This window comes from Barbatula barbatula (genome assembly GCF_947034865.1).
Source record: "Barbatula barbatula genome assembly, chromosome: 21".
In the NCBI taxonomy this organism is placed as follows: Eukaryota; Metazoa; Chordata; class Actinopteri; order Cypriniformes; family Nemacheilidae; genus Barbatula; species Barbatula barbatula.
The window spans coordinates 6188428-6214200 of NC_136784.1; the positions used below are offsets into that span (position 1 = coordinate 6188428).

Genomic DNA, 25773 nt, shown 5'->3' on the forward strand with positions numbered 1-25773 from the left:
CTAAGTTGTGCGGCAAGGACTAGTGATTTTAAAATGTCCAAATAAAGAAAACTGACGGAAGAACACGTATTTCTTCTGTGAGTTCAACGGTAGGCCGGTATGTTTAATCTGCTCACAAGCCGTGGCTGTGCAAAACGAGTAGAATATTAAACGGCACACACGCAGAGAAATATGATAAATACACTGGACAACTTCGAAAAGTCAATAATTTAACTTTAGCCTCGGAAAAAAGCAGTCAATGATCACAAAAACAACAGGGACTGATGAAGCTGTAACGCTATTTGATTGCCAACGAAATCGCAGCGGGATCAAAGTCGTTTTCAGAGGGAGAATTCATCAAGAATCGGTAATGAACATTAACAAGTCCAACCTGCGCTCTCGACTCACAAACAGACAGCTAAATGACATCATGAGATTGATGTGGTTGAAGAAAAGAGATGTCAGGAATTAAAATCATAATGCAGATGCGATCTAGATCTTTTGTTGTTAAAGGAAATTTCTAGTATATATTTAATGTTCATATCCAAAGTGAAGTTGTACTACTGTACTAATTGTTAAATATGTTAAGGCAGTTTTTCCTATTAGTGAATTATATTGTATAGCTTGTATGGTTCATATTTAATGTGACCGTCTGTACACAAATAGAGTCTGTTGCATTTTTGTCATTACTAGTTTAAAAAGTATCTGTCAAAAAATATTCATATTCAAAGGAAAGGGTTTTGATTGCCTTTACCTAAACAAAATAGTTTTTTCAAAGAGGAATAAGAGTGTTATTGAACCGTTCTGAGGATTTATTAAATGCACCTTTTACAGAACAGTATGTCTTTCTAGTTTTTTGCTAATTCATTTGTAATTTGGTGCAATATGGTTTAAAAAAGGTGATTCGGCCCGCACATTGTCACTTTTCTCTCCATCCGGCCCTTACCCTAAAATGAGTTTGACACCCCTGCTTTAGGGCTACTGTAGAAACAACATGGCGAATTCCGTGTAAGGGGACCTGTGGTGTATAGTGATAGAAATAGTTCATTCAAAAGCAAAAAAAATATTCCCTTCATTTTGTAAGGTCTTTATACACTTCTGAATATAAAGTTATTATAATGTATTACAGTACATTGCATTTCTGTCAATTGATACTTTAAAAAAAACTACACATAGGACCTTTATTGTAAAACGTAAAATCCCAAATTCATTGTAGTTTTTTTTAGAAACAATTTAGAAAGAAATTTGGTCCGTGGTCACCTACCTTGGAACAAAGTTCCCTACTTTCCACCCCGGAGATGACCCTGTAACTGTCCAGACATATTAAACTGATGTCTAGTTTGACTGGCAGAAAATATTTACCCCAGAGAACAAAAGGCTTTCCAACACAACTTCAGTTGACAACATGGCTCTTTATTTCAGTCCAAATTCAATTCACAAGGAAATACCAATTAGATGTTGTCTTTAAGCATGTTTTAGCTGCACAAGACACTGTTTATCTGTATAGATCACATGAAACGGAATAATTTCAAATGTAGGCTACTTGTTAAAAAAGCAATGGTATACCATAAAACATTATATAAACAATTTAAAAACGGATTCACGAAATTGACAATCATTCTATAATATACAAAGTTTAAATTTGATTGATTAAATTCGATTAAATTCATATAAAAGGCTACAATAAATGTTCATAATAGAACATCATTGCAAGTACAAACTTAGTGCAAGCAAGCTCAAGATGATAGCGGTCGTATTAAACGTCTGTGTTGCTTAAAGGGATAGTTCATCCAAAGATTCTGTCATCATTTACACATGTGCTCATGTTATTTCATGAATGTATAAATTACTTCATTCCGATGAACCCAAAGAAGGATTCTGAAGAATTTTAGAAATTTTCAGTTCCGGGACATAATTGACTAGGAAGAAATAAATAGTAGTCAAAGGTGCCAGAGAACTCTTTGTTTTCCCTAAATTCTTAGAAATTTATTATTTTTTGTTCAACAAGACAAAAAAATACAATATGTTTTCCTACTATAACAGTGATGTCCCAGAACTGAAAATTGCTAAAATTCTTCCAAATATCTTTCTCTGTGTTCATTGGAACAAAGAAATGTAAACATGTTTGCAACAACCTGAGGGTAAATGATGACAGATTTAAAAAAATTTAATGAACTATCCCTTTAAGTATGCTGAAGTAGGTAACAGGTGCTATCATCAGAAACAGAGCTGGTTATCTTAAGCCACACTGTTTTAAAAAAAGTTAAAGGCAAGGATAAACCCCCAAAATTAGTTCAAAAGAACCGCCGTAATTTTATCTTGTATTCTGTCCTTTTTAAACCTCCCCCCTAGTCTAGCATCTATCCAGCCATCTATTCCCTATCCACTTTTCAAGCCCAGCCCCCCTGACAGTCATCCATGAAGGTTAACAGTGCAAACCTGTTATCAAAATCACTGTCTGCAGACATTAGGCCTCTGCCCCTCCCTCTTTGTCCACTGCCCCTACCTCTGCCTCTACTGGCCCCTCCTCTCCCTCCACTGACCCCTCCTCTTCCTCCACTGACCCCTCCTCTCCCTCCACTGACCCCTCCTCTTCCCCCGTGTCCCCTCCCTCTTTGTTGAACCTGTTTTTGCCCCCCTCCCTTACTGCCTCTTAGTGTTGCTAAACCTGCAGGGCCCAGTAACGCCTGCAGCAGGATGGAGTAGAGGTGCAAAGCAAAACTTTCCCCCACAAGAAGAGACTCAGGATGTTGACCTCCCATTATTGCAGCCGCAAGGCCATGCAGCAGAGTACCACTAAACACCCTTAAAGAAAAACAGACAGATATACACAGTTGGTCTGTCATTAGTGGAAATTACAGTAAAAATTAAGAAAATAAGAAAGTTACAAAATAAAGAGTATTAAAAGGTATGACTTCTGCAGAACACAAAAAATATATATTTTGAAGAATGTTGGAAACTGAACCCAACGGCGGTACCCATAGACTTCTATTGTAGAGATTGTAGAGAAAACCATTCCTTTACTGTCATACCCTCAAGGGGTTTGCATCTTCACAAACTGTCTCCCATTGTCTGTGAAGAGGCTTTGGGGTGATCCATGAACAGAAGAGTGCCTCTTTAGTTTACGAATCAAACTCTCTGAGGTCTAACTGTGTAGCAGATGGATCTCATACCAGCCTGAACAGGAATTGACAAGCACCAAATAATGTATCAGCTGATAATCAGCTGTTACTGTCGACTATGGAAGGCTTGGGAAAGCATGCAGTTGCAGAGGTTCCTTTTGTTGGTGGAGTTCGGTACTATTGCATAGAGCACAAGATAAGATGTGTGTGTCAATGTCTTTTGTCATAGTGGGCTAAAAGAATATGCCACATGCACGTTGCTTGTTGGAATCAGCTCCTCAATGAAAACCTGCTCCAGAGTGCTCTGGACCTCAGACTTGGGCGAAGTATCATCTTCCAACAGAACAATGACACCGAATCACACACCCAAGAAAACAAAGGAGTGGCTACAGGACAACTCTGTCAATGTCCTTGAGTGGCCCAGCTAGAGCCCAGACTTGAACCCGATTGAACATCTCTGGAGAGATCTGAAAATGGCTTTGCACCGATGCTCCCCATCCAACCTGATGGAGCTTGAGAGATCTTGCAAAGTAGAATGGGAGAAACAGCCGAAAATAAATTTGCAAAGATTTCAAACAAAATTCTTTCACATTGTCATTAGGAGGAAAATAATTGAATCAATTTTGGAATAAGGCTGTGTATACTTTCTGGATGCACTGTATACTGGGGCTTGTGCCCCAGTAAAAGGGGTCTAGCGATGCACTTGCCTGCTTTAATTAAGCACGGCTATGCTTTCAGTGGAGAAGCCCTTCCCCCACATATATCCCACATATAGTGTATTTGCCATAACAATTTACTTTATATATAATTACCGGAATATGTATTTTGGCAACTCCTGGTAAGGGTTCTGCTTTTTCTTCATTTATCTATCAGCTTACTATAATAAGCCATGAACCCCTCTCTGAAGGGTCACTAGGCGCTGTCATGAAACACACCAGGCGCTGTCATGAATAATTAGGAGAAATGTCTTCTCATTTGAAAATAGTTTAGAGGTAGTTAGAGCACGACACTGGCAAGGTCATGGGTTCCATTCCAAGGATAACACAATTATATAGTATAATGCAATGTAAGTCGCTTTGGACAAAAGGATAAATAAAAATGTTTAGTGTTTCTTCACACTTTAAAAGATCTTTGTGTTCTGCAGAAGAAAGAAAGCCATACAGGTTTAAAATTATATTACCAGCATTAAAATTTGAATCAAAATCTACACGGAACAAAAAGTAACAATAATTATAATTTAAGAATTTGTAATTATTTAGTAGGTTGCTTCAATGTAAACATGCATTCATGCTGCTCGACCTTACCATGCACATTGAGGTTCAGGTAGAGGGAAACACAATAACTGGTTCAGATAAAGTCCCGCCAACATACAGGATTGCCATTGGCTGAGCAAATGGGCTACACCCAGATCTAAGCCCCTCCTTTGTCCTGGGTTGACCCTCAGCAGAGATAATCGCTGGCACACAGTGGCAGCGGCTTTGCTGCCAAAAAGTGGGTCTGCATTATAAAGGAAGCAAAACAATTTTGTTTTGGCCATCACGCATATTAAAAGTTACCATGAACTTCAAATATTTATAAAATAACATGCCATTTTATATGTAGACATGTAGAAATTGCTACAATCTGAAATAAAGAGTCAAAGATACCATCAGGATGAACCATTCTCCAGCTGAGTTCCCCATACACCAGTCCCAACAACATGGCCTGCAGCAGTGGGAGATTCGGCTTTGGTTTTGAGTTACTCCTCCAGAAGTACATCACACACACTGGAAGGCTCAGGTGAGGAGGTACTGGCTGTAAAACATGGTCCAACACACCCAGCGTTCCCAACAGCACCTGCAGTCTGACATGTGTGGGCACCTAAGATGAAAGCCAAGACTACAGTAAGAAAATTGTAAGCATCAACAAATGTATGTGAAATACTTACATGAAGCAACAGATTGGTTATGTCTTCCAAAACTGACCTTGTCAAGCGCTGTAAGATTCAGCTGTGGCACGCTGGGTAGATGAGCCTCCACAGTGTTTTTCTTCAGATTGAGGTCTTGTCGGTCATACTCTTCAACATAATGGATGTCATTCTGTTGTCCTGTACCCTGACTCTGTCTGTTTGGATCACCTCCTCCCCTCCCTCTTCCTCTCTGGGTGATGGTCTGCTGTGTATCACCGTTATGTCTTGACTTTTTGAGCAGCAGGCCGTAGATAGTTTTACGAATACTCAAAGAGGTCAAATGACTGCTGGGCAGCTGACTGTTTTCCACCTGCGCTATCAGCAAAACCTTCTGAAGTACAAGCACATCCAAGACTAAGGAGGGCAGCCTTCCCGATGCGACCGCCCTTAAAAGCCACTTGGGTTGGGAAGCCAGAACTACTGCAAGCCCCTGAGTGTTGGGTAGTGCAGGCTGGGGACTTGTAAAGTACTGAGCCAAACTGCTAGTACTAGGAAGCTGGTAGTCCTGTATTCCATCGGAGAGCTGTGTACGAATGTTTTGTTTCTGTTGCCTACCCAAAAGCTCCAGTACTCTCTCCAATGCATCTACAGGGGTAGTGAATTGAGACAGCCAGAGCAAAAAGCCCTCGAGTCGTGGACCAGAACCACGTCCTGACATTTGACCCATTGGAACTCGTTCATGCGCAGCGCGCATAAAAAACGCCTCAGTAATTTTGTCAGGTGTGTAGTCGTTACCAGCGACCACAGCAAATAGAGGAAGGAGCTGCTTTTTCATTTGGTTAAAATGAGAGCAAAAGCGTTTCACGGTGAAATGCCGGGTGGGAATGTAACGTTCCGTGGCCTTACCACTAACATTATTCCACTCGAAGAATGTAAATGGCAGGTAGCCGCCACGCAAGTCAAAGATATAGAAGTCGCTGTCGTTGCTTAGAACCGGGCAGCACCAGTCTTTGGCCAAAGAGGCGATCTCAAAATCAGCCTCGGTCATGCACTGCACCAGCGGCACGCCAAGTTGGGAAAGCACTTGTATAAACACAACCCGTGAAAGCAGAGGGAGAACAGAACCATTGGATCCTCGGGAAAGAGAATGGGCTTCCCGGATCTTGCTCCGAGTTCTTTCCTGCAGGGTCTTGAACTTCTTGTCCATGTGGTCCATTCCTCCATCCAACACCACAAAGGGCTGCACATTGCATTCCGCAAGCGCTGCAAAAAACTGCTGAACTAACATGGCAAACATGTCGTAGTCTCCTCCCTTCGCTTGGTCCAATCCAGAATTAAAATACAAGCGAAAATACAAGCTACATCCATCAATCACAAGACGGCAATCTCTCAGTCTCATATCTGTGAAGAAATTATGGTTTCCTTCCACATAACTTGTAAGACCACGAACCCCCATAATGAAACAGATGCTTGAAAGTAGAACAGAACTGTTAGTCTCACCTCAAACTGAAAATGTAATGATGCAAAGTATATTCAAAAATGTATGTATTTTAATGTAAGGTGTTGTATATAGGCCTACTGCTGGAATACAAGTTACTTAAATGACTAAAATCATTAACTGTATATGTAATATGTAAGAGAAATCAGAGAAACACATCATAAATGTTATAAATATATACTACTGAAACACGTTACAAAGACTCAATAGAGGTCAATAGCAATCTAAAGAGAATTACTTTCCTGATTAACTGTAAAGTGTTCATGTGTTTGTCGGCTCGAAAGCACACCTTTAGGATTATTGATAGCATTCACAGCTGTATGAGCTCATTATAAATTATATTAAATTATAAATAATCTAAAAGGTGTGCATTATCTCTGACACACAAATGAACACTGTACAGTCTTGTGGCTTGAAGTCATTCCCAATAACTACAATTGAGCTTTAAATAATGGTATATTTGTGTATTAGCCCATACATTAGTTAATCACGCAGGGATATTTGATTTGATGGTTTATTTTAATACATATCAATAAAAGGTGTGCATTATGACGCACACTGTACAGGTAGTCTTGTCTCTATGTTCACCCCTTCACCTCTACCGATTCCGGTCAAGTATGCCTGCCCTGATGTCAAGTGCACCACGTCTCCAATTTATAAACGTATGTTTTAGATAGCAATCCAATGTCCCCTCAACACACTTTATGATCTTGTTTAAACCGATAAGAAATAGTCAGCTGTTTATAACCTGAGATTGATTAAGCATAAAAGTCTGCAACATAAACAGAAATATATATGCATATTACTATGTCTAACATATTATATTTATTAAATAAAACGCCCGAAAAAAAGTAATGTATTTGAAACACGCAAAATGTAAGTAACTTACTGTAATCTCTAACTTGTTTTTATCCAGCGGCAGTCTGTGCTTGTTTAATGTTGTTTTGCCCGCTGTTCAACTTCGCCTTTCAGGGTTTGGGTGTGGCAAACAGTTTCGGCGCATTACCGCCATCTACCGAAATGGATGTTCGTGTGTTTGAATTCATGCGGCGCTGCGCAGGCTGTGGAAAGCATGACATCAAACTACCGCGAGGGTTGAAGGAAGGAACCCCTTTGTGAAGCGCTCTCGCGATAGTTTCTATTCATATGTCGAGCGGTCTGCTCAGCGCCGCAAGAAGGCGAAAACACCTATTATCAAGGCGGCTCTGTTTTCGTGTATGATTAGGTAGTTTTTAATAATTTCCAACTACATGTCCGTATACTTAATATCACTAATATTTCAAATGTGATGATACCGTTACCGTACAACGCTCAAGAACAGATGCATAACATTCTGATGGGTTCCCAAAGAAAACAAACCAACTGAACACACCTTTGTAGTTCTCATGTTTATTCATTTTATCTTTGCATTGAGAACATTGTGCATTTAAAACAGAACTTCCATTTTTCTTTTCTCGTGTTTTGCCGTTTTTCCAAAATCATGTTTTTTTTATTCACCAACACTACCCCCTAATACAGCAGAACAGTGGACCTGTCTAAATCACACGCGCAGAAACTCAGGCAGTTATGCATCAACAAGATCTATCACTCATTTATGGCAAGTCAAACAGAAATAAAAAGCGTACTTCTTGTGTTTGTCTCCAACTGAAAAAGACACAGGAGGCCCATTGTATCACACAAAGAGCATGTAACTGACTTTAAATGCTATGTTTCATACAGTGCTGAGAATATCAATATATTCAGAGAAGTGAACAGCAGTATGCCTCTATACATACCACACAGCATAAAAAGAAACAAAATTATCACAGTAAATGAATCAATACGTAGTGCTTTACATGGAGAACGACGACAAGGAGCTTTCATCTGACAATCAGTTCGAATCGCAGCTCACATTGTCATCAAATCGAAACATTACTCAACACAAAACACAAAATGACACAGATATTGACACAGAACAAGCCTTAGACAGATCCAAAATGTTAAACAAAAACAAAACAGACATAAGCAGCAGACAAATCTTTCATCTGCCCATCCGAGAGATAACGGAGTAGTGTCGAACCAAATAGTAGCTGTATCGGGGGTAGACCGGTGAACATGATGATAAATTGAGGTATGATGAAGGACCAGGGCAATATGGATACTGAGGACAGAAACAAGACTATAGAGAAACTGGTGAGGTGGAGCTACAGGACTTATGGCGAAGATGCACTTATTATTTGTTAAATGCGTGACATTTTTGGGAAGGATTATAAATAGACTTTGAGGGCTCATGTGAGACTGCAAAAGGTTCAGAACAGGGATGTAAGGTCACAAGGGCTTCACGGTTAGATAAGTGGCAGGACTCAATATAACATGGTCAACGACGACTGGGGCACGTGAAAAAAAAACTTCCTCTTAAATGGTTCATACAGGACTTACTTTAGACCTGCAGACTAAACTGTTGGGTGCACATGTCGAGAGGTGAGAAAAAAAGATAAGCTACGACGGGTATGAGGAAAGACCAAGTGTGTGTGAATCCTGAGCTGTAGAGACTGTTGATGGGGTGGCTGGTTTGTAGGACAGTGAATGTGGGGTAGTTTGCTCGGTGCCTGAGTGCGGTTGGGAGGGCTGAGGGGTCCTCGGGGAAAGTTCCAGGCTACCCACAGAGATGCCCGAATCCGTGCTTTGGCTGCGGCCACTGGCTGTGCATGGGTCTTCGTCAGGCTCTGCCTCTTCCTCCTCCTGCAGCCACTGAAGTTCTGATTCCTGTAAGGGGAACAACCGGTGTTCCCATGGCAGCACAGCCTGGAAATGTAGGTGAAGACAATGATTAACAAGGGTTTTTCAATTCATTCCTCCTCATTTTTTTCTTTGTCTTCATTACACTTTGTAAAATTGAGGAATGTAAAGCATCTGTCAAGTTACATCGCCTGATGAATAATCCTCTCTTTTAGTTCTGAGGGATTCCTATATCAAAGGACTCACATTCTCAAAACTAAGAACAGATCTGCAGCCGTATGGGGAAATGCTAAATTTATTCCGGGAAGAACAGATGCAGGCTCCACGATGTGGGCAGAGAAAGGTATGAAAAGTATAAAAGACTAACATAAGGAAGATAATCTAATGTCCTTTCAAGAATTGATTACTAAATTTGATATACCTAGGAATAATTTCTTTAGTTATTTACAAGAAGCTTAATTTTGTCATTATTTTAGATAAGCACTATTAATATATCGCCATTATCAGTTCTGGAAAAATAAATCACCTAAATGTGTTACCGTAAAGGTCGGATTTCACTTTTCTATAACATGTTAGTAGAAGGATCTCAGGAGTCTGCGAAATCTTGATTAGAGGCATGGGTGTAAAGATCTCATGGGGTTAAGATCTCAATGAGGCGATATCATCAGATGATTGGGGAGAGATTTGTCAGGATGCTCACATACAAATAATACAATACAAGACTTAAATTATTACAGTATAACTGGCTGATGCGAGTTTATGTTAAGCCTGCATTATTAAACACATTTAATGATAATATTAAGACACCTATCCTAAGTGTATATATATTTATACCATGGTCTGTTTGAAAACTTGACTCTGAGGTGTGCATTAAATCCCCTTAAAACACAGGTAGCTCCGATCAGTTTAATTACATTTTAAATGAACTGTTATTTTCGCCTGTTTGATCTAAAATTAGACTGTAAATATCAATAAAAGCTTTAACTTGTCCAAGTGACCATGGTATAAGCGGAGTCAACCCCCTTCTGCTTCGCGTTGTGGATTATCCCTTACTTATTACATGGTTTATGGGAATGTGAGGAAATCCTGAAATTTTCGAAAGAAGTGCACAATATACCAATACAATTCCACTATACTACCCTGTACAATGTCTCTTATATGTTGTTATCCCCCATTGTCTGTACAATCTGTAAATGCATATTTTAGAATCGTTTAGACTGTAAATCTTATTATATTATGTATTGTCATTGGCTTGAATGTCTGCACTGGAAGCTTCCAACACCAAAGAAAAGTCCTTGTGTGTGCAAGCAAACTTGGCAATAAAGCTCTTCTGATTCTGACAATGTGATAAACAAAATAATTTATGTTAATGTCCCTCTTGAACCAAAGTATTTTGCGAGCTAAATGCCTTATTTCACTTCATTGGAAAAAGATAGAGGCACTAATAATACAGAGGTGGTTTACTAGATGCTAAACATGTCAATGGAGAAAAAAATGTATATTATTAAAGGAAAATATAAAGATTTTTAAGATATTTGGAACCCCTTCATTCTCATTTTCTATAAAAGATATAAAGACATATTCAATGGGATAATGGAGGTTATGTAAGAATATGTATAATGTGTGTCCAGTAATAGGAAGCCTTTAAGATATGTGTTTTTTCTATTATTATTATTAATATATCTTTTTTATTATTTAAATTAAGTGAATGGTATTTGTTATAATTTGTGAAGTTATGTTCGTTTAAAAAAAGCAATAAATATGCAGCCGTTTTCGTAACCACAAGATGTTCCTTCAACCAAATAATTGCCATGGTTACAGCAATAATGAAGTGAACAGAACATTAAGTGCTCGAGTACACACCTGCTGTTCATCCTCAGCCTGGCTGAAGGGATCCTCTGCTCCAGAACAGAAGGGGCTGTACGGTGAAACGTCTCCTTCTGTAAAATGACTCTGCCTGGAATCTGGAGAGCCAGGTGTCTGCTCCAATCCCCTGGAGCTCTTCCCATCCCCATGGTAGGAGGAAGAAGATCTGAGAGAAAAAAATAAAAGACGTAAATGAGAAGATGACATGAAATTTGAAACCACGGCAGCAGTGTGAGAATGCTGTTTTTTAATCCTAGTAACTTCCTATTTACCTTCTCTTGACTATATTCAGTTACTTTATGATCTCATAATAATTTGAACGTAAAAGTTAAATGTATAAAATGTATAACTGTGCATTATACATGCATGTAATTCATAGTGTAACAATGCAGACTAATAACTAGACCGAAATGTAACTACTGCTTATACAGCCACAGAAGAAAGAAAATTAAGAGACAGTGACAAATTTTCAATTAATCATCATTTCGTGATGCATTGTGGCCATTCCAGTCTAGTGTCTGAATTTCAACAAAATCAAACCTCAGTGACAAAGTTATCCAACAGCATTGTGAAACACTGACAGCATGAAAAGACACATGAAAACTGTGATAAAACAAAGTTTTCCTAAATAAATGTATAAAGAATATTATTGTATTGCTTCAAAGTGAATATGAACTTGTTTTCCTTGCTGTTTTTGAGGTTTGTAAAAATACATATTTTCTGATATTTTGACCTGTTTCTCCAGTTTTCATTTTCTGAAAATAACGCAAATAGAAACTTTCTTTCTGGGAGAAATATTGTTAGCAGTTCACAGAATGAAACAAAAATAAGAATTTTACCTAAACCTAAAAACACCTATAATTAGTACATTTAGAAAAACTGTCTTTGAAATGGTCTCTTAATTTTCTCTGCAGCTGTATATAATGGTACATAATAAATATACTGGTTCAAATGTATATTTTCATTACAAATGATCACCGTAAACAAGACTGTATCCAATAAGAATAACTTTGTCCAAACATCTGTTTAAACATATTCTCTCTGACAATATGAGCACCATCGCTCTAACAAACTCTCATCACCTGCCCCGGCGTCGCCTGCGGGCCCAACTCCCCCACCGACTCCTCTCTCTGCTCTCACACACAGCGTGACGACTTAGAAACACAGCATCGGAAATATCTTCCACCTATTCAAACATAGGAACAAAGTACAGACCTGAAAATTCAGAATTAAGTCACATTTTGTGAACACTCAGTAAAGACCTACGTACCTCTTCCTCATTTTCCAGATTTTCTCCATTGGGCTGGTGGTATGTGTTATTGTAATGACTGGATGACTGGGCTTGTGGCCTCTTCTGGTTCTTTGAGACCCCTAAGAGTGAGTCCAGCTCTCTCCAGCTAAACACAGGACATATAGTTGCACACATTTATCACAAAAAATATTCATTACACATAAGCTTTAATCGGCCAATATTGGGATTGGAAGTCAATTTTAAAGTAATTTAAAAACACAAGACCCTTACACTTTGACTTCAAATTATTTGAAACAAAAGCCAGGCCAGGAATTCAGACACAACAAAGCAAAACACAGCGAAATCGCAAATATACTGTCACAGTGCTATTGATCAAGCACAAGTGTGACACCAGATGTCTGACTGCACTTTTTTTTACCTTGGGGTGATGATCTCTTTGTATTGTAATCTCTGCACTCGAGCTATTAGTCCAGCCAGGCCCTGAGGCATCACCAGGTTGTCTATGTCAAACGAGCTTTCGGTTCTCCTCCTCCTCAAAGGCTGAGAACCAAGAGAGGGATGAAAAAACTGAGAATAAAACAGTAAAAAAGTAGATCACCATCATATCATTTATTTACCTGAGCAGGTGTGTCTGTTGCTGGCGGTGTTGGCGGCAGGATGGGTAAGCTGATGGCTCGCTGAGGAAGACAGTTTGGACTAATCACACTTCTCTGGCTTCTGCAACCGGAACCCCCTGTAACCGTATTTTCAATTAGTTTAAAAAAGAAAATCTGTCAAAATGTCAATAAATGAGTGTATAGAATCCAAATGCATAAATGTAAATGTAATGTACTCAAGTATCATCATTAAATATGCATTCTTTGCAAAAATATTGATAAATTCTATAACTGCCTATTATCCCAGGCGTTTTTATGTTTCCACATTATCACTCACTCTTGAAACACTACTTTACTTCTCAAAAGTTTTTCACGTCTATTTATTTCAGGCATTTGTTTCTGTTTAATTCAGACATTTTTATTTTACCTCTCAAGTACAGATGCAACAAACAATCAGCCACGTATTAGACACCTCTAACCCCACATTTACATCACACAAGGTCAAAAATAACTCACCAGGTGTGTTAAATAAAGGAGGCAGTGCATTAGGTGGACGGGGACAAATAACCTTCCTCCTCACTCTACCAACCCGTCCCTGGCCCCGCCTTCCCAGCCAAGATGATGCAGTTGACGTGTTTGTCCACTGTACTGAATTATAAGAATGATGACCGACCAGCGGGTGTTTCCCACAATGCAGCGCAAGGGGTGAATCTTCAATGGAGAAAAGCACAGTCAACATTTGAAACATTCATATTAATATAAATGGTATAAAAAACAAATTACAAAGTTAAGTATTTTACCAACGGGGCCCAAAAGAGTATTACCTGATGGCGTAGAAAGAACAGGATGAACGGACATGTCGAGCCAGGTCTGACGCATCCATGCTCCCTTTCGTCTGTCTGAGGGGGCATGAGGTGGCGCACCGGCACAAAGCACACACACAGCTGGAGGCTCACAAGAGCACTGTAACGAAACAGGCTGGGAAAGAGAAACACAAATTCGTTTTTCGCACAAATGGATAATCTGACATCCTTTCTCTCAATAGAAAAAGAACACACAAAAACAAGCAAACAACTCATATATATTTGAAAACAACAACAGTGACATTCTCTTCACCTTTGACTTCAGTGCAGTGCAGTCTTCCAGGCGGATAAGTCTGTGACGCCGCTGTCGAAGCAACGGTCGAACCCGAGCAGCAGATGAAGGTGGACTTGGCACAGTTTGGGGGTTAGAGGAGGAGTCTTCTGTATGGCACTTCCTGTTAAGATCACCAACAGAAGCCCTATGGGTCGTGGAATTGTATATAAATTAGAAAATCTTAGGATGTATGTGTGTGTTTGCACCCAAAATCTTTTACTGACCTCCAGCTGTTTGATTTGGGGGATGGGTTCGATCCTCTAAGGGGTGTCTCAGGTTGAGAGTATGCAGACCGCACCTACAAAACATGAAAAAGCTAGATAACACACTGTAGTAAGCTTTAGTGACATAACACATGGTCAAACAGTATACCTTTCCCTGTCGGAGGTGTGTGTAAAGCTCCGCCAGCGCTCGGATGCGATATTCCAGCTCTGACACTTGAGTCTGTAGCCACACCCATCGGCTGCCAAGCCACGCCCTGCGCTCTGCCCATTGCCATTCTTTACCAGAAACACTATAAAACAAAAATTTTAAAGAATTAAAAAGAGAATATATATAAGTGTGTGACACTACACAACTTGAGAAGGATTTTATAATGCATCACTAATGAGAATGGTGCATTATCTGACCCAGTTTACTTCCAACAGCCAAGCAAAAATGGCCTTGTATCATATCTTCTCTCTCAATGTGGTTGAATGGATGATTAATTTTGTTTTAATCAAATGTATTTTTATATCGATCTATATTGATCCTAAATCCCACACCACGAATACCTGTACAGGAATGTGTGTTGTATAGCACACTGGTAATACAAAAGACAACACCGACATCCAATGACTCAGTTAAAACCTTTGTACACATGTAGGTGTACATGCATGTTATACAGCCTTGCATACTGAGCATTTGAGTTTTTTAACCCTTAAAATGATTAACCAAGGGTCCTTTTTTATTTTTGAGTTGCTAATTCACTATACCTTTGGCACCAATATTCAGACAAATGAAGCATGGCTTCACAAACAAAGACCAAAATATTGACACAAGGTTAAACATTTGTCTAAAAACAACTCACATGGATTTAGTGGAGAGTGGCCGTAGGCGTCGACCTCCTCTCTCCAACGCTTCATCTTCCTCACTGTCACCTCCTGAGCTGCTAGCCGTGTGGTCCGAGTCCAGGGCACTTTCTGCAGTCCGGAGAATCTCGCTGCAGCTGCGAGCCAGCCTGCTCAGCTCTGCCGAGTTATGAGACAGGGTGCTGGGCCTCCTGGTGCAGTTCAACCCTGGACTCCTGGACAGGCCACGCAGCTGCTGGGTAACGTGCTTCTCGACCTGCTTTACCTGTATGGCCTGCAGACGCCTCCAAAGGTTATTCGTGCGGCCTTCCAGCTCTGCCTGTCTCCGTTTGGCTTCATCCTTCACTGTCTCTATCTGCTCTGTGTTGGGGCCCTCTAAACCCGTGCTGTCACAGTTAGTTGAGTTATTCTGTTCAAGTGGGCTTTCTTCAGGCTTTGTTCCATTAGGATGCCCACCCTCTATCTGAGTGCTTTCGCTGTGAGAAGAGCTGATGGCAAATGCGCAGAGCGGGGTATTAACGCGTCCACGTTGTGGCGTTTGCTGCTGCGTTTGGTCATTTTCAAGCACGGGGGGTTGGAGACACAGCGGGGGTTGCGGAAAAGCGCTATTGTTAATACACACACCAGTGGCACCGTTTCCGCTGACGCCGTTGTTCTGGGTGACAGAGCTGGCAAGGAACGAGCGCACCCGGTACAGTCGTACCCGCCCCTTGGCCGTTCTGCATGTGGGCAACTCGGTATTTTCCGTGCTATGGGCACCTTCTGCATCAGGCAAACACGCGGGGTAATTTATTTCTTGGGTCTTGTTCTCGCAATGGATACGACGTAATGACGCCCGTATATTTTCAGCGGTGTCCACCTGACGTCCCGATTCTAATGCATCGGTGGTGCCCGCGGAGCCCCTCGCGTGAGCTTCACCATTGGAACTTACGCGGGCATCGGGATCCGAACTGCCGCAGTATGTCACAGAGCTTATCCCAGAAAAGCACACCCTCTTGGAGGCTCGGGTGAAATTGCACCCCCGGCGTTCGATGACCGCGGGCTCGGAATTCCCGCGACCACACCTTGCAGCGGCTGTCATCATCGCGCCCTCGGTGTGCGCCTGTCCTCGCTGGGTTCTCCCGGTGCGCACTGGCGGCAGTCTCGCACTCGTTCTGCGTCCGTCCCTTCGTGTCATAGCGCCCATAAAAACCCGACGATCGCCCCCATGCCGCAAGCCTCCAGCGTCTTCGTGATCAATATTAATGGTGTTATCCTCACCCGCTCCAGCGCTTTGTCTACAAAAGCGCCCGCGTCCGTTTTTCACTGAATCCGCACATTCGTCTTCCTCCCGCGTGATATCAGCAGTACCGTTCGCGAAAAATCCCTCCTCGTTAATTTTCTGGGTCCGATCCGCATCGATGGAGGTGGAATCGTCCCATTCGCGAAACGCCTGGGCCTCGGCTACGCCGCTCTCCCTGTCTGAGCTCTGCGCTGGGGCAGCGCTGGTGGCCGTAGCCGCTGTAGCCGCAGCGGCCGAGCTTCCGTCACCGCTTACGGGCTCTCCGCAGCCTCCTCCCCCGCAGCAGCGACTGGCGCTATGCGGACACCCGGCCCCGCAGCTCTCCACTCCAGGCCCGGCTGCACTAGCGCTCATTTTATTCCGATTGCAATAATAATACATCGCTGTGTCGTTGGCATGGCCGGATGCGAAGCGGAGATGTACAACGAAGCTTCGTTAACGTATTTTTTTCCTTTTCGAAAACCAGACGGGTTTCTCTTTTCACCCGTCTTGCCTTCCCCTGCACTGTTGGCTGTCTCCAACACTCCCTGTTTGCACTGAGCATGCGCCATTCATTGGCCCAACCTTCAGTAAAGAAATAGGGGTAATTTTCAAATACTTAACACTGACACACTCTTCATTTTGTCACACGACGTGTTTTGTCTTTATTGTGTGCGGCGTGGCAAATACATTTGAATGAAAAAAACTATTGAATCTTATTCATTTTCCTTATTTAAAAGCGAAGTTGTCTGAAGAGGACAAAGCCTATCAGTGTATGGTAGTGTCTGGTATGGAGAAGGGCTTGGTTAAAAAAGCAATGTTCAAGGGCAGCTGCGTTTCGCCATTCAGAGACAACGTGATATGATTTGTTTTGTCCAGGGCTTGTTTAAACAGCAGATCTAAATCCATTTATAGTTGCATTGTAATGATTTACCAAATATAGTAATATTTCACGAGCTCATCTCTGCAATTTAAAGTCTATATCAGTTGCGTACTAAATATACAATATTAAACGCATGACAGCGCTAACTGGCATTTATGCTATTATGGTTCAAATGGAATGCTGCTGAAATAACACACTGCGCACTGCATACTACACGGCACTGAAATTATATCGTTAAAACATTTAAGGAAAAAATCATTCACTCGTTTTTAACCAAATGTTTCAAGTCCAAAAACAAGGTGTTCTCTTAAAATGTATTGTGTAGGAAATGCAATGATTTGTATGACCTGCGCGGTTTTAACAACAATAGGACGAATTTAATAGGCTTTTTTATTTTCCACCCTCGCACATCTTCACTCTCCGGTCCTCTAGGTGTTACACCGCCTATCCTGTTGTTTTGTTATGGCACCAAAAAGCAATCGAAGAAGAAGAAGTACGCAGCACGCATCGCTTGCGCGTTCTTCACACTGGCCGCTGGAGGCAATGTGCAGGCTCCGCTCATTTCGGATAGCAGTGGCTAATTAGCATGTAACAATGGCCACACAACCTCAAACAACAAGTCAAACCGCATTTAGCTCCTCGCTGAGCCGAAGAAACGACGGCGGGCCGTGCAGTAGATTTTGGGAATGCCCGGAAATAATCTCTCAGCTGGAAACGGTGCGCAGTTGGATTGGAAAGCATTATAAAAAGGTTCGCACAGCCGGGGCAGCCATGATATACCATTAACGTTTCTCAAAGCTGTCTTCTGGTTTCTTTACAGAATGTTTGCCCTCTTCTTTAAATTGTTTTGATGGTTATTTTAGCATTACATTGTAGCCACGGTGTATATTAATAGAGCTATCTCTATAGAATACGTCCTTAACGTATTTGACAGATATCTAGCTTTTGATAACGTTTGAAATAACTAAAAACAAATGGACTTCATACATGATCCAGTATAAATATTGCCTAGCATGCTAGAAGAATCGTTGGCTTGCAGGTTAGTAACTGAAGGTGTTTGTTTACAACATAACCTGCGTAATAATCCCTCCCCCGTGTCGTGGCGTCAATGTCCACTGTACTATAGTTACTGGGAAGTGAAACTATATTGAAACTCTTAAACGCTCCTTTTATTTAGGCATTCACTTTTAAATGTTACAAAGACAAATATGCCTACATTGCTCAGTAACTTAGTTGCATACACTTTGTTTTAGATCAGTTGATGATACCTCAGTTTTACTGATCTACAGTTTGTGTTTTATCTCAAGTATGTTCAGGCTGATGCTCCATCCACTAAGTCTCTGTCTGGGCTGGTCGTCCAACTGCTGCAGTTTCAAGAGGACTCTTTTGGCCGCAGAGCAAAAAACCCCGGCTCCACGAAACTTCCTGTAAATCATTTATTTTCTCACGTTTTAATAAGCAGTAACTGTTGTATGAGAGCATGTATATCGGTGTGCAGGTCTCTTTTTTTCTTAATTTCTGTATATTGATTAATAACATAACATTCTGAAGATACTTTTTTTTAGTTCACTAAAGTCATGTGGTTGTCAATAGTAACTGTACGAATTTGGTTCTTTCTCACAGGCAAAGTGTTTTCTGGACCTGAGGCCCAGTGGTGCCCTATGTCATATTCTGGGATCAGTTTACAAGTTCAAGACCGAACAGGGCTGGTTAGTTATCTGGTCACATTATCTTCTTCCTTTGCTCGTAACGTTGTGTTTCTGATCAACGTCTGATCCACTGTCTGATCTTTTTATCGAAGGAGACGCTTTGATCTACAGAACCCATCTAGAGTGGATCGTTACGTTGAGATGTTCATCTCCATCGAGAATACTCTGATACAGGTATTTGTGGATTTTAGCAAAGACAAACAAACACAAGCATATCTTTTGATAGTGTAATAATATCTGACACGTTTGTGTATTTCAGAATAATTTATTAAGCAGACCTGTAGTGTACCTGTCCCCTGATTTGGAACAAAAGCAAATCCTCAAACTCAAAGACATTGTCCTGCGGCATCAGGTAAGTGGGGAAGTTAAGGGTCAGAGAAATATGGAATTATATACTATTCACTTATTGCGTATGAACTATACTTTTTACCTCTTTTTTTAGGGCACAGTTACAGAGAAGCAGCTACAAGCCACCCACCAAATATACTCGTCTCCCTCAAACATAGATGAAGGTATAATACACCTGTCAGTCTTGACTCTTGAAGCACAGGATTTGTGTATGCTTGTTAATTGTATAACTGTTATACCTAATGTAATACCTGCAATACCTAAATGTTAAGTCACTTTGGGTGTATGCGTCTACAAAGTGCATTAATGCGATACAATGTAAATATCTTTAAGAAATGTAAAGTGTGTATAATGTTCAGTGTTGGCTCTTAATATTTTTTAGAGGAATGGTTTAGACCAATCAAGCAATTAGATCGGCAGGTGATGGTGCACTGGGGCATGTGTCCAGACAGGTAAACAATACAGAATCACACAAATCAAATTAAAGATCGCTTAAAAATCGTCAGATTAGAAAATTTTACATTTTATCAAAAAATTCATTATATATTTTACATGAATAAGTATGTTCCTGTTTCATTTTTTTTTTTAGTTATGACTCAATTTTGTCAGCAAGCGATGTAGATGGAGAAGTGGAAGAACCTCCCAACCCAGACAGATGCTGGAAGGTGAAAAAAATCCTTTGAGTATAAATGTCCTTGAATATTTCTGATCTCTTTGTCTGCTGTTTATCTCTGCCAAAATATGGAGATGAGCATTTTTGTTGTGATGGGCCACAGATGACCTTCAGTGAGAAAATCTGCTGACACAATTTTCCTCAGGTTCATGCCAGATGGCTTCTAGACACTGACACATTTAATGAGTGGATGAATGAAGAAGACTATGCGATAGATGAGAACGGCAATAGTGTGAGTTTCCGGCGCCTTATCTACCAAGTCGAGGAGGTATGTTTCATTTATCTTAAACATTGTTTGAAATTTAAAAATGTGTTTTTACTCAGTTGGTTGTTTTAACGTAATTGTATCAATTGTATCAATGCATCCACTTTTTTTACCTTTTGCAGAAGGAACAGAAATTTTGGAAGAAGCGGCGGCGCTCCCCATCTCCATCTTCCTCAGAGTCTAGGAAAAAAGGAGGAAAGAAAGGGTTGAGTGACATCACTTCCTATCATTGCATTTTTCGGTCACCTGGTTGCTGTAATTTATTTATTTGCAAGGATGGCTTATGTGTTGGTTAATGCAGGATAGCAATTACTAATTGAACAAAACGAATATTTTACATCATGTATATTTTGATATAACACTATAGCTCGTATAAGAGGCGCGGCCAGAAGGATGAGACGGAGCCAGAAGAGGACCACACTAAAGACATGGAAGATCCAACACCTGTTCCTAACATGGAGGAGGTCATACTGCCTAAAAATGGTGCGTGGTTTGAGCTGTGTGATATGTCTTTGTAGTAGCTGTATTGTGCCTGTTGAATGTTTGGTTAATTCTGGAACAACTTAATTGTTTTCTGTCGACTATAGTGAACCTGAAAAAAGACAGTGAAAATACTCCAGTTAAAGGAGGAATTATGGCAGATTTGGGTAAGTTTGTTTGTTCTTGTGTGCCTTGAACTCTTAAATATGATCGTATAGCCAATCCTGTGACCTCTTTAATATCTGTGTTTTCTCAGATGACCAGGAAGAGGATCTCTTATCTGGTGTCAGAGTAAGTGATTTCTTTGTTCTTATTTCCGCTGGTGTGGTTGTTTGCTAACACTAGAATCTGGCTAAGCAAAGCTTTTTCCACATAATGCTTCATCAATGTTCTGACTTGTCTTGTGTGTAGGATGAGGAGGAACCGAGAGAGTTTAGCCGTGGGATGGAGGTGGAGGAAAGTGCCACAGAACAAACCCATCACATTATTGTGCCCACCTATGCCTCCTGGTTTGACTACAACTGGTGAGAGCTGTTAATGATATTTAGCTTGCTTATACATTTTCACATGATGCCGTTCAGGAATTTTTTTATTTTTTCTGTATGTTAGCATTCACAAAATAGAGAGGCGAGCACTGCCTGAGTTCTTCAATGGGAAAAATAAATCCAAAACACCAGAAATGTAAGTCAATAAGTTTATCCACAAACACTCATCCTCTGTATCAGACCCATCTTACTGATGGCTAAATGACCTGTTTGCTGTTTTCAGATATCTTGCCTACCGTAACTTCATGATTGACACGTACCGACTAAACCCTCAAGAGTATCTTACCTCATCATCCTGCAGACGAAACCTGACTGGAGATGTTTGTGCACTTATAAGGTGTGTAAGGGTGTGGTGGTTTTTCATCTACCACAAAATGTAATCTATAAATACATGAAATCCCACATTTGCTTGTGTTTGTAGAGTTCATTCATTTTTGGAGCAGTGGGGATTGATAAATTATCAGGTAGATGCAGAAAGTCGACCCCTCCCCATGGGCCCGCCCCCAACCCCACACTTCAATGTTCTTACAGACACTCCTTCAGGACTTGTACCGCTGCAGCACAGACCCTTACAGGTAAAACAAACAGTGGATGACCATAAAATGACCGTGCTTATGGCTGTGTAACTATTTTTAATCTCGCTATCATGATGTTTTTAATACATTTTATTTAAATAGGTTCCAGCATCCCAGCATATGTTGCATTTCCCAGAGAAGTCATTAGAAAAGCCGTCTGACCTGCAGAATTTTGGTCTGCGCATTGACATTTATACCAAGAAGCATCCTAAGGTAAAAGGACATTTTACTCGCACACAGTGATGTGTAAACACACAAAAATTCCACAATCCCCGCAGTGTCTGATGCTTTTGTTTTGCAGTATTTTTCTAGATGTTTTCAGGATCTGTCTGTAAACAGTTGTGCCATGAGCGCTTCACAGTATTTTTTTCCTTCCTTCCTTCATCTCTAGAGTAAAGGAGCAAGTGCAGGAAGAGAATGGACGGAACAGGAAACACTGTTGCTATTGGAAGTAAGCCGCTTAATGTTTTGGAATTTTTAGGGGTCTTTATCATGTGCTCTGCAGCCTTACCTCATAAAAATAATGGTGCTTAAAAGGTTCTTCACAGCGATGCCATAGAATAACCAATTTCAGTTCCATAAAGAACCATGCAGTCAAAGGTTCCCTAAAGAACAATCTCTTTCTTTTTATATTCCGAAGAACCTTTGAAACACCTTTTTATTTTAGATTTTACTATGTTTATTGCTTGATCTCAGTCTAATTTGTCTAAAGCAATAGAAAAAATGTTTTATTCTCACACCCTTATTTTGTTAAGGGGCCCTGAAGAAGTTTGTAGACCCCTGCTCATTTTTGGTTGTCTTTACTCTTCTCAGGCTTTAGAGATGTATAAAGACGACTGGAATAAAGTGTCAGAACATGTAGGCAGCCGTACACAAGACGACTGTATTCTTCATTTCCTCCGGTTGCCCATAGAGGATCCGTACCTGGAGAACTCCGAAGCCTCAATGGGCCCTCTTGCCTATCAGCCTGTCCCTTTCAGCCAATCAGGAAACCCCGTAATGAGCACCGTTGCTTTCCTGGCCTCTGTGGTTGACCCCCGAGTGGCCTCTGCGGCTGCCAAGGCAGCTTTGGGTAAGAGTTTGTGAGTGTGTGTTTATTCTGAGGAAATGTGTAGCGTGAGCGATGTGTAATGCTCTGTATTTTTTCAGAGGAGTTCTCGAGAGCAAGAGAGGAGGCCCCGATTGAGCTATTCACTGTTGGCTTTCAAAAGATACAGAGAGTCGGGGATCATTTAGATTCGAGCTTTACGCTGCAATCAGGTGGCATTGCTGAACTTGATCCCGATCAATCAGAAAAGATTGGTACTGTTCATCTTTTCATCCAATTGTCTTACATGTATATGCATGAGCACATGGAGTCTTGTAAAAATAATTTGGTTTCTATTGATATTTTTCTATATCTTTGTGTCAAGCTGTAAATGTATGTGGATAACGCATTGATTATTGCAATACCTGTATTACTTAGAACAGCCAGGTGAGGGCAGTAAATGAAAGAAGTAAACATTGATCACCATATAACACCAAAATTAGATCATTTTATTTTGTTTATTGCATTTAATCACAATAGGATGGGAAAGTCTAATATGTGTCTCTCTTTGCTAGATGGAACTGGTCTAGAAAAAATGAACATCGAATCTGAGCAGCACAACAAGGTACATAGAATTGAGTTTGGGACAAATAAGTGTTTTAAATTTTTTCCCTATTGAAGAAAGTGTATTTTGTATTTACAAGACACAATCCTGCCTTTAATAGTCTAGGCTTCATTTTTAAGATCAGATATCAGCCGATATGATCCAGAAACTTTTGAACCATTGATGTAATTGTCACTGTGTTTACTGTTGTAGACTGATATTGACAGCATCTTGGTAGAGGGAGAACATGTGAAAAACGAGGAGAAAGAAGAGAGTGAAGGTGAGAGAGGAGATGAGAGTGCAGCAGGTCAGTGGAGCACATGTGCTATTATGATGGTTACAGTCGTAACAGGTTGGTTTGTGATTTCTCTTCTCTTTGCTTTTGGATCTTAATCCAGATGAGAGTTTTGATATGGGCCACGCCCAATTGGAGGGGGATTTTAGAAGGAGGGCGGAGCTTGAACTGGTTGAGGCAAACATTACCACAGCATCAGCTGCAGCTCTGGCCTCTGCGGCAACCAAAGCAAAGGTGAATGTCAAGACATTTGAATAATCACATACTTGTCCCAATATACGACTCCAAATACTAACAAGGATAAAACACCACATATTATGTTACATTATCCAACAACCTATTAGTTGAATTCATCATTTTGCACAATATTTAGCTTGTATGCCTCATGTAATGACTGAAGAAATGTATCAATTCACTCTCCTTTCTTTCTCTTCCCTGTTCGTCTAGCACTTGGCTGCGGTAGAAGAAAGAAAGATTAAGTCTCTGGTGGCTCTGCTGGTTGAAACTCAGATGAAAAAGTTGGAGATCAAACTGAGACACTTTGAGGAGCTAGAGACCATTATGGATCGAGAAAAAGAGGCTGTGAGTTAATGTTACTCTATCAGGGAGAATTTTGTTCTAAATTGTAGATAATTGTTCTAAAAAATTGCCTTCATGATCTTCACTTAAAATAAAGCACACTTTAAAGAAAATAAGGCCATTTACCCCACAGAGTTTATTTTGAGAATTTTAACATTGTGCATTTTCTCTTTTAGTTTGCTTTGTAAAGTCACATATAACACTGAATTCAGAAGTTGTTGATTTAAGACTAGATTTGTTCTGTATGTTGCAGTTGGAGCAGCAGAGACAACAGTTATTGTCTGAAAGGCAAAACTTCCACATGGAGCAGGTGAAATATGCAGAAATAAAAGCACGGCAGCAAATAGAGCAGCAGCAAGCAGGCAAGCAAGCATTAACTTTCTTCCGATTACTCCTGTTTTGCTTTAGTTCACATTGTTTATTCACCACACATGATAAAATACTATTTAAATACACTCTGAATTGTATTTGAATTTCAACAAAACTGACAATGACTGAATAATATTGTGGTTTCTCTCAGGTCGTTCGGTGGGCAGCGCTGCTACTGGCCAGATTATGGGTGCCCGACACCCTGGAGCTCCCAATGGCATGTGTGAGTAACACTTGCCTCAACACGAAGCTGTACTGATCAAGCCTGGCACAACCCTACTTCATGTGACAGCACTTACAGTTGTGAATCTGGCTACATTTTCTTTCCTACTTAGACCAAACTCCCCCATCCTCGCAGGGTGATGGCGCGGCACCCATGTGATACCCACCGATGAAGTTACATCACAACAACTACAAGATACATTGTGTACAAGTCACCCACATTCACCTCACAATAATACTTGTTTTGTGTATATTTTATATTTTTAAGCATTTATGATGCCGTTTAAAGGTGAGATTTGAGGCTTTCATTGCTATATCTGTCTGTACCTAATGTTTGTAGATCTGTTTTTGTATTTCCACCGTGCACCAAAACATTTGTGGCTGAATAAACCTTTTATATGAAGCTGTTGCTGCGTGAGTTGTTTCTTCTCTTTGACTGTAAATCTGTATGTTTCTTCGTTTAGACTTTTAATTTACTTGTATGGCACATTCAAGTCTGAGGACACACTTTTGCTTCTTTTATTAACGGTTTTGATTTCAAAATATATCTAACGTTGGCCCTCAAATTTCTCTTGACTTTGTAATGTACTGTAACGTTTTATTCGAAGATTATGTGAAGTGGTCAGTATGACACATGCAGTATTGATTGTAAGCAGCACACATCACAAAGTCAAGGTGGTATTCCAGCTACTGAAATGTTTAAACATTGTGAGAAATCTCAGACAGTGAAAGTATATTCAGCCTATTACGTTTATGTGATTATCAGAGAAACTAGTGAGTTTTAATGATGGTAGGCTACTATGTTTCAAAGT

The 25773-nt window shown here is 40.4% G+C and overlaps 3 protein-coding genes across 7 annotated transcripts; 1 reads left to right on the forward strand and 2 right to left on the reverse strand.

Annotated features, from left to right (window-relative positions):
- Positions 1-1373: 1373 nt before the first annotated feature.
- Positions 1374-7457, reverse strand: aste1b (asteroid homolog 1b). 3 transcript variants are annotated; one of them, XM_079484754.1, is made up of 5 exons: positions 7377-7451; positions 5066-6458; positions 4748-4961; positions 4406-4598; positions 1374-2784 (listed from the first exon to the last, which is right to left on the reverse strand). In XM_079484754.1, the coding sequence occupies exons 2-5, from the start codon at positions 6443-6445 to the stop codon at positions 2370-2372; spliced, it is 2202 nt and encodes a 733-aa protein (XP_079340880.1). In that variant the 5' UTR covers positions 6446-6458; positions 7377-7451; the 3' UTR covers positions 1374-2369. The 3 variants fall into 3 exon arrangements, with proteins under 3 accessions (XP_079340880.1, XP_079340881.1, XP_079340882.1); XM_079484755.1 differs by lacking the exon at positions 7377-7451 and having other exon boundaries at positions 5066-6557; XM_079484756.1 differs by lacking the exon at positions 1374-2784 and having other exon boundaries at positions 4263-4598; positions 7377-7457.
- A 338-nt stretch (positions 7458-7795) lies between these two features.
- On the reverse strand, positions 7796-16957 carry LOC306910604 (uncharacterized protein). Of its 2 annotated transcripts, none has more exons than XM_079485258.1 (12): positions 15126-16957; positions 14429-14570; positions 14281-14354; positions 14036-14201; positions 13744-13897; positions 13436-13630; positions 12941-13056; positions 12742-12863; positions 12342-12468; positions 12154-12257; positions 11069-11237; positions 7796-9271 (listed from the first exon to the last, which is right to left on the reverse strand). In XM_079485258.1, the coding sequence occupies exons 1-12, from the start codon at positions 16787-16789 to the stop codon at positions 8966-8968; spliced, it is 3339 nt and encodes a 1112-aa protein (XP_079341384.1). In that variant the 5' UTR covers positions 16790-16957; the 3' UTR covers positions 7796-8965. The 2 variants fall into 2 exon arrangements, with proteins under 2 accessions (XP_079341384.1, XP_079341385.1); XM_079485259.1 differs by having other exon boundaries at positions 7863-9271; positions 14036-14177.
- A 220-nt stretch (positions 16958-17177) lies between these two features.
- smarcc1b (SWI/SNF related BAF chromatin remodeling complex subunit C1b) lies at positions 17178-25371 on the forward strand. 2 transcript variants are annotated; one of them, XM_079484945.1, is made up of 28 exons: positions 17178-18020; positions 18578-18697; positions 18894-18979; positions 19072-19153; positions 19239-19331; positions 19422-19491; positions 19710-19779; positions 19917-19992; positions 20146-20268; positions 20388-20470; positions 20633-20748; positions 20853-20912; positions 21002-21036; positions 21157-21269; positions 21355-21426; positions 21514-21627; positions 21712-21865; positions 21968-22078; positions 22257-22316; positions 22679-22937; positions 23015-23167; positions 23468-23517; positions 23710-23803; positions 23895-24025; positions 24239-24373; positions 24624-24732; positions 24891-24962; positions 25075-25371. In XM_079484945.1, the coding sequence occupies exons 1-28, from the start codon at positions 17865-17867 to the stop codon at positions 25119-25121; spliced, it is 2844 nt and encodes a 947-aa protein (XP_079341071.1). In that variant the 5' UTR covers positions 17178-17864; the 3' UTR covers positions 25122-25371. The 2 variants fall into 2 exon arrangements, with proteins under 2 accessions (XP_079341071.1, XP_079341072.1); XM_079484946.1 differs by having other exon boundaries at positions 23710-23776; positions 25075-25370.
- The last annotated feature ends 402 nt before the right edge of the window (positions 25372-25773 follow it).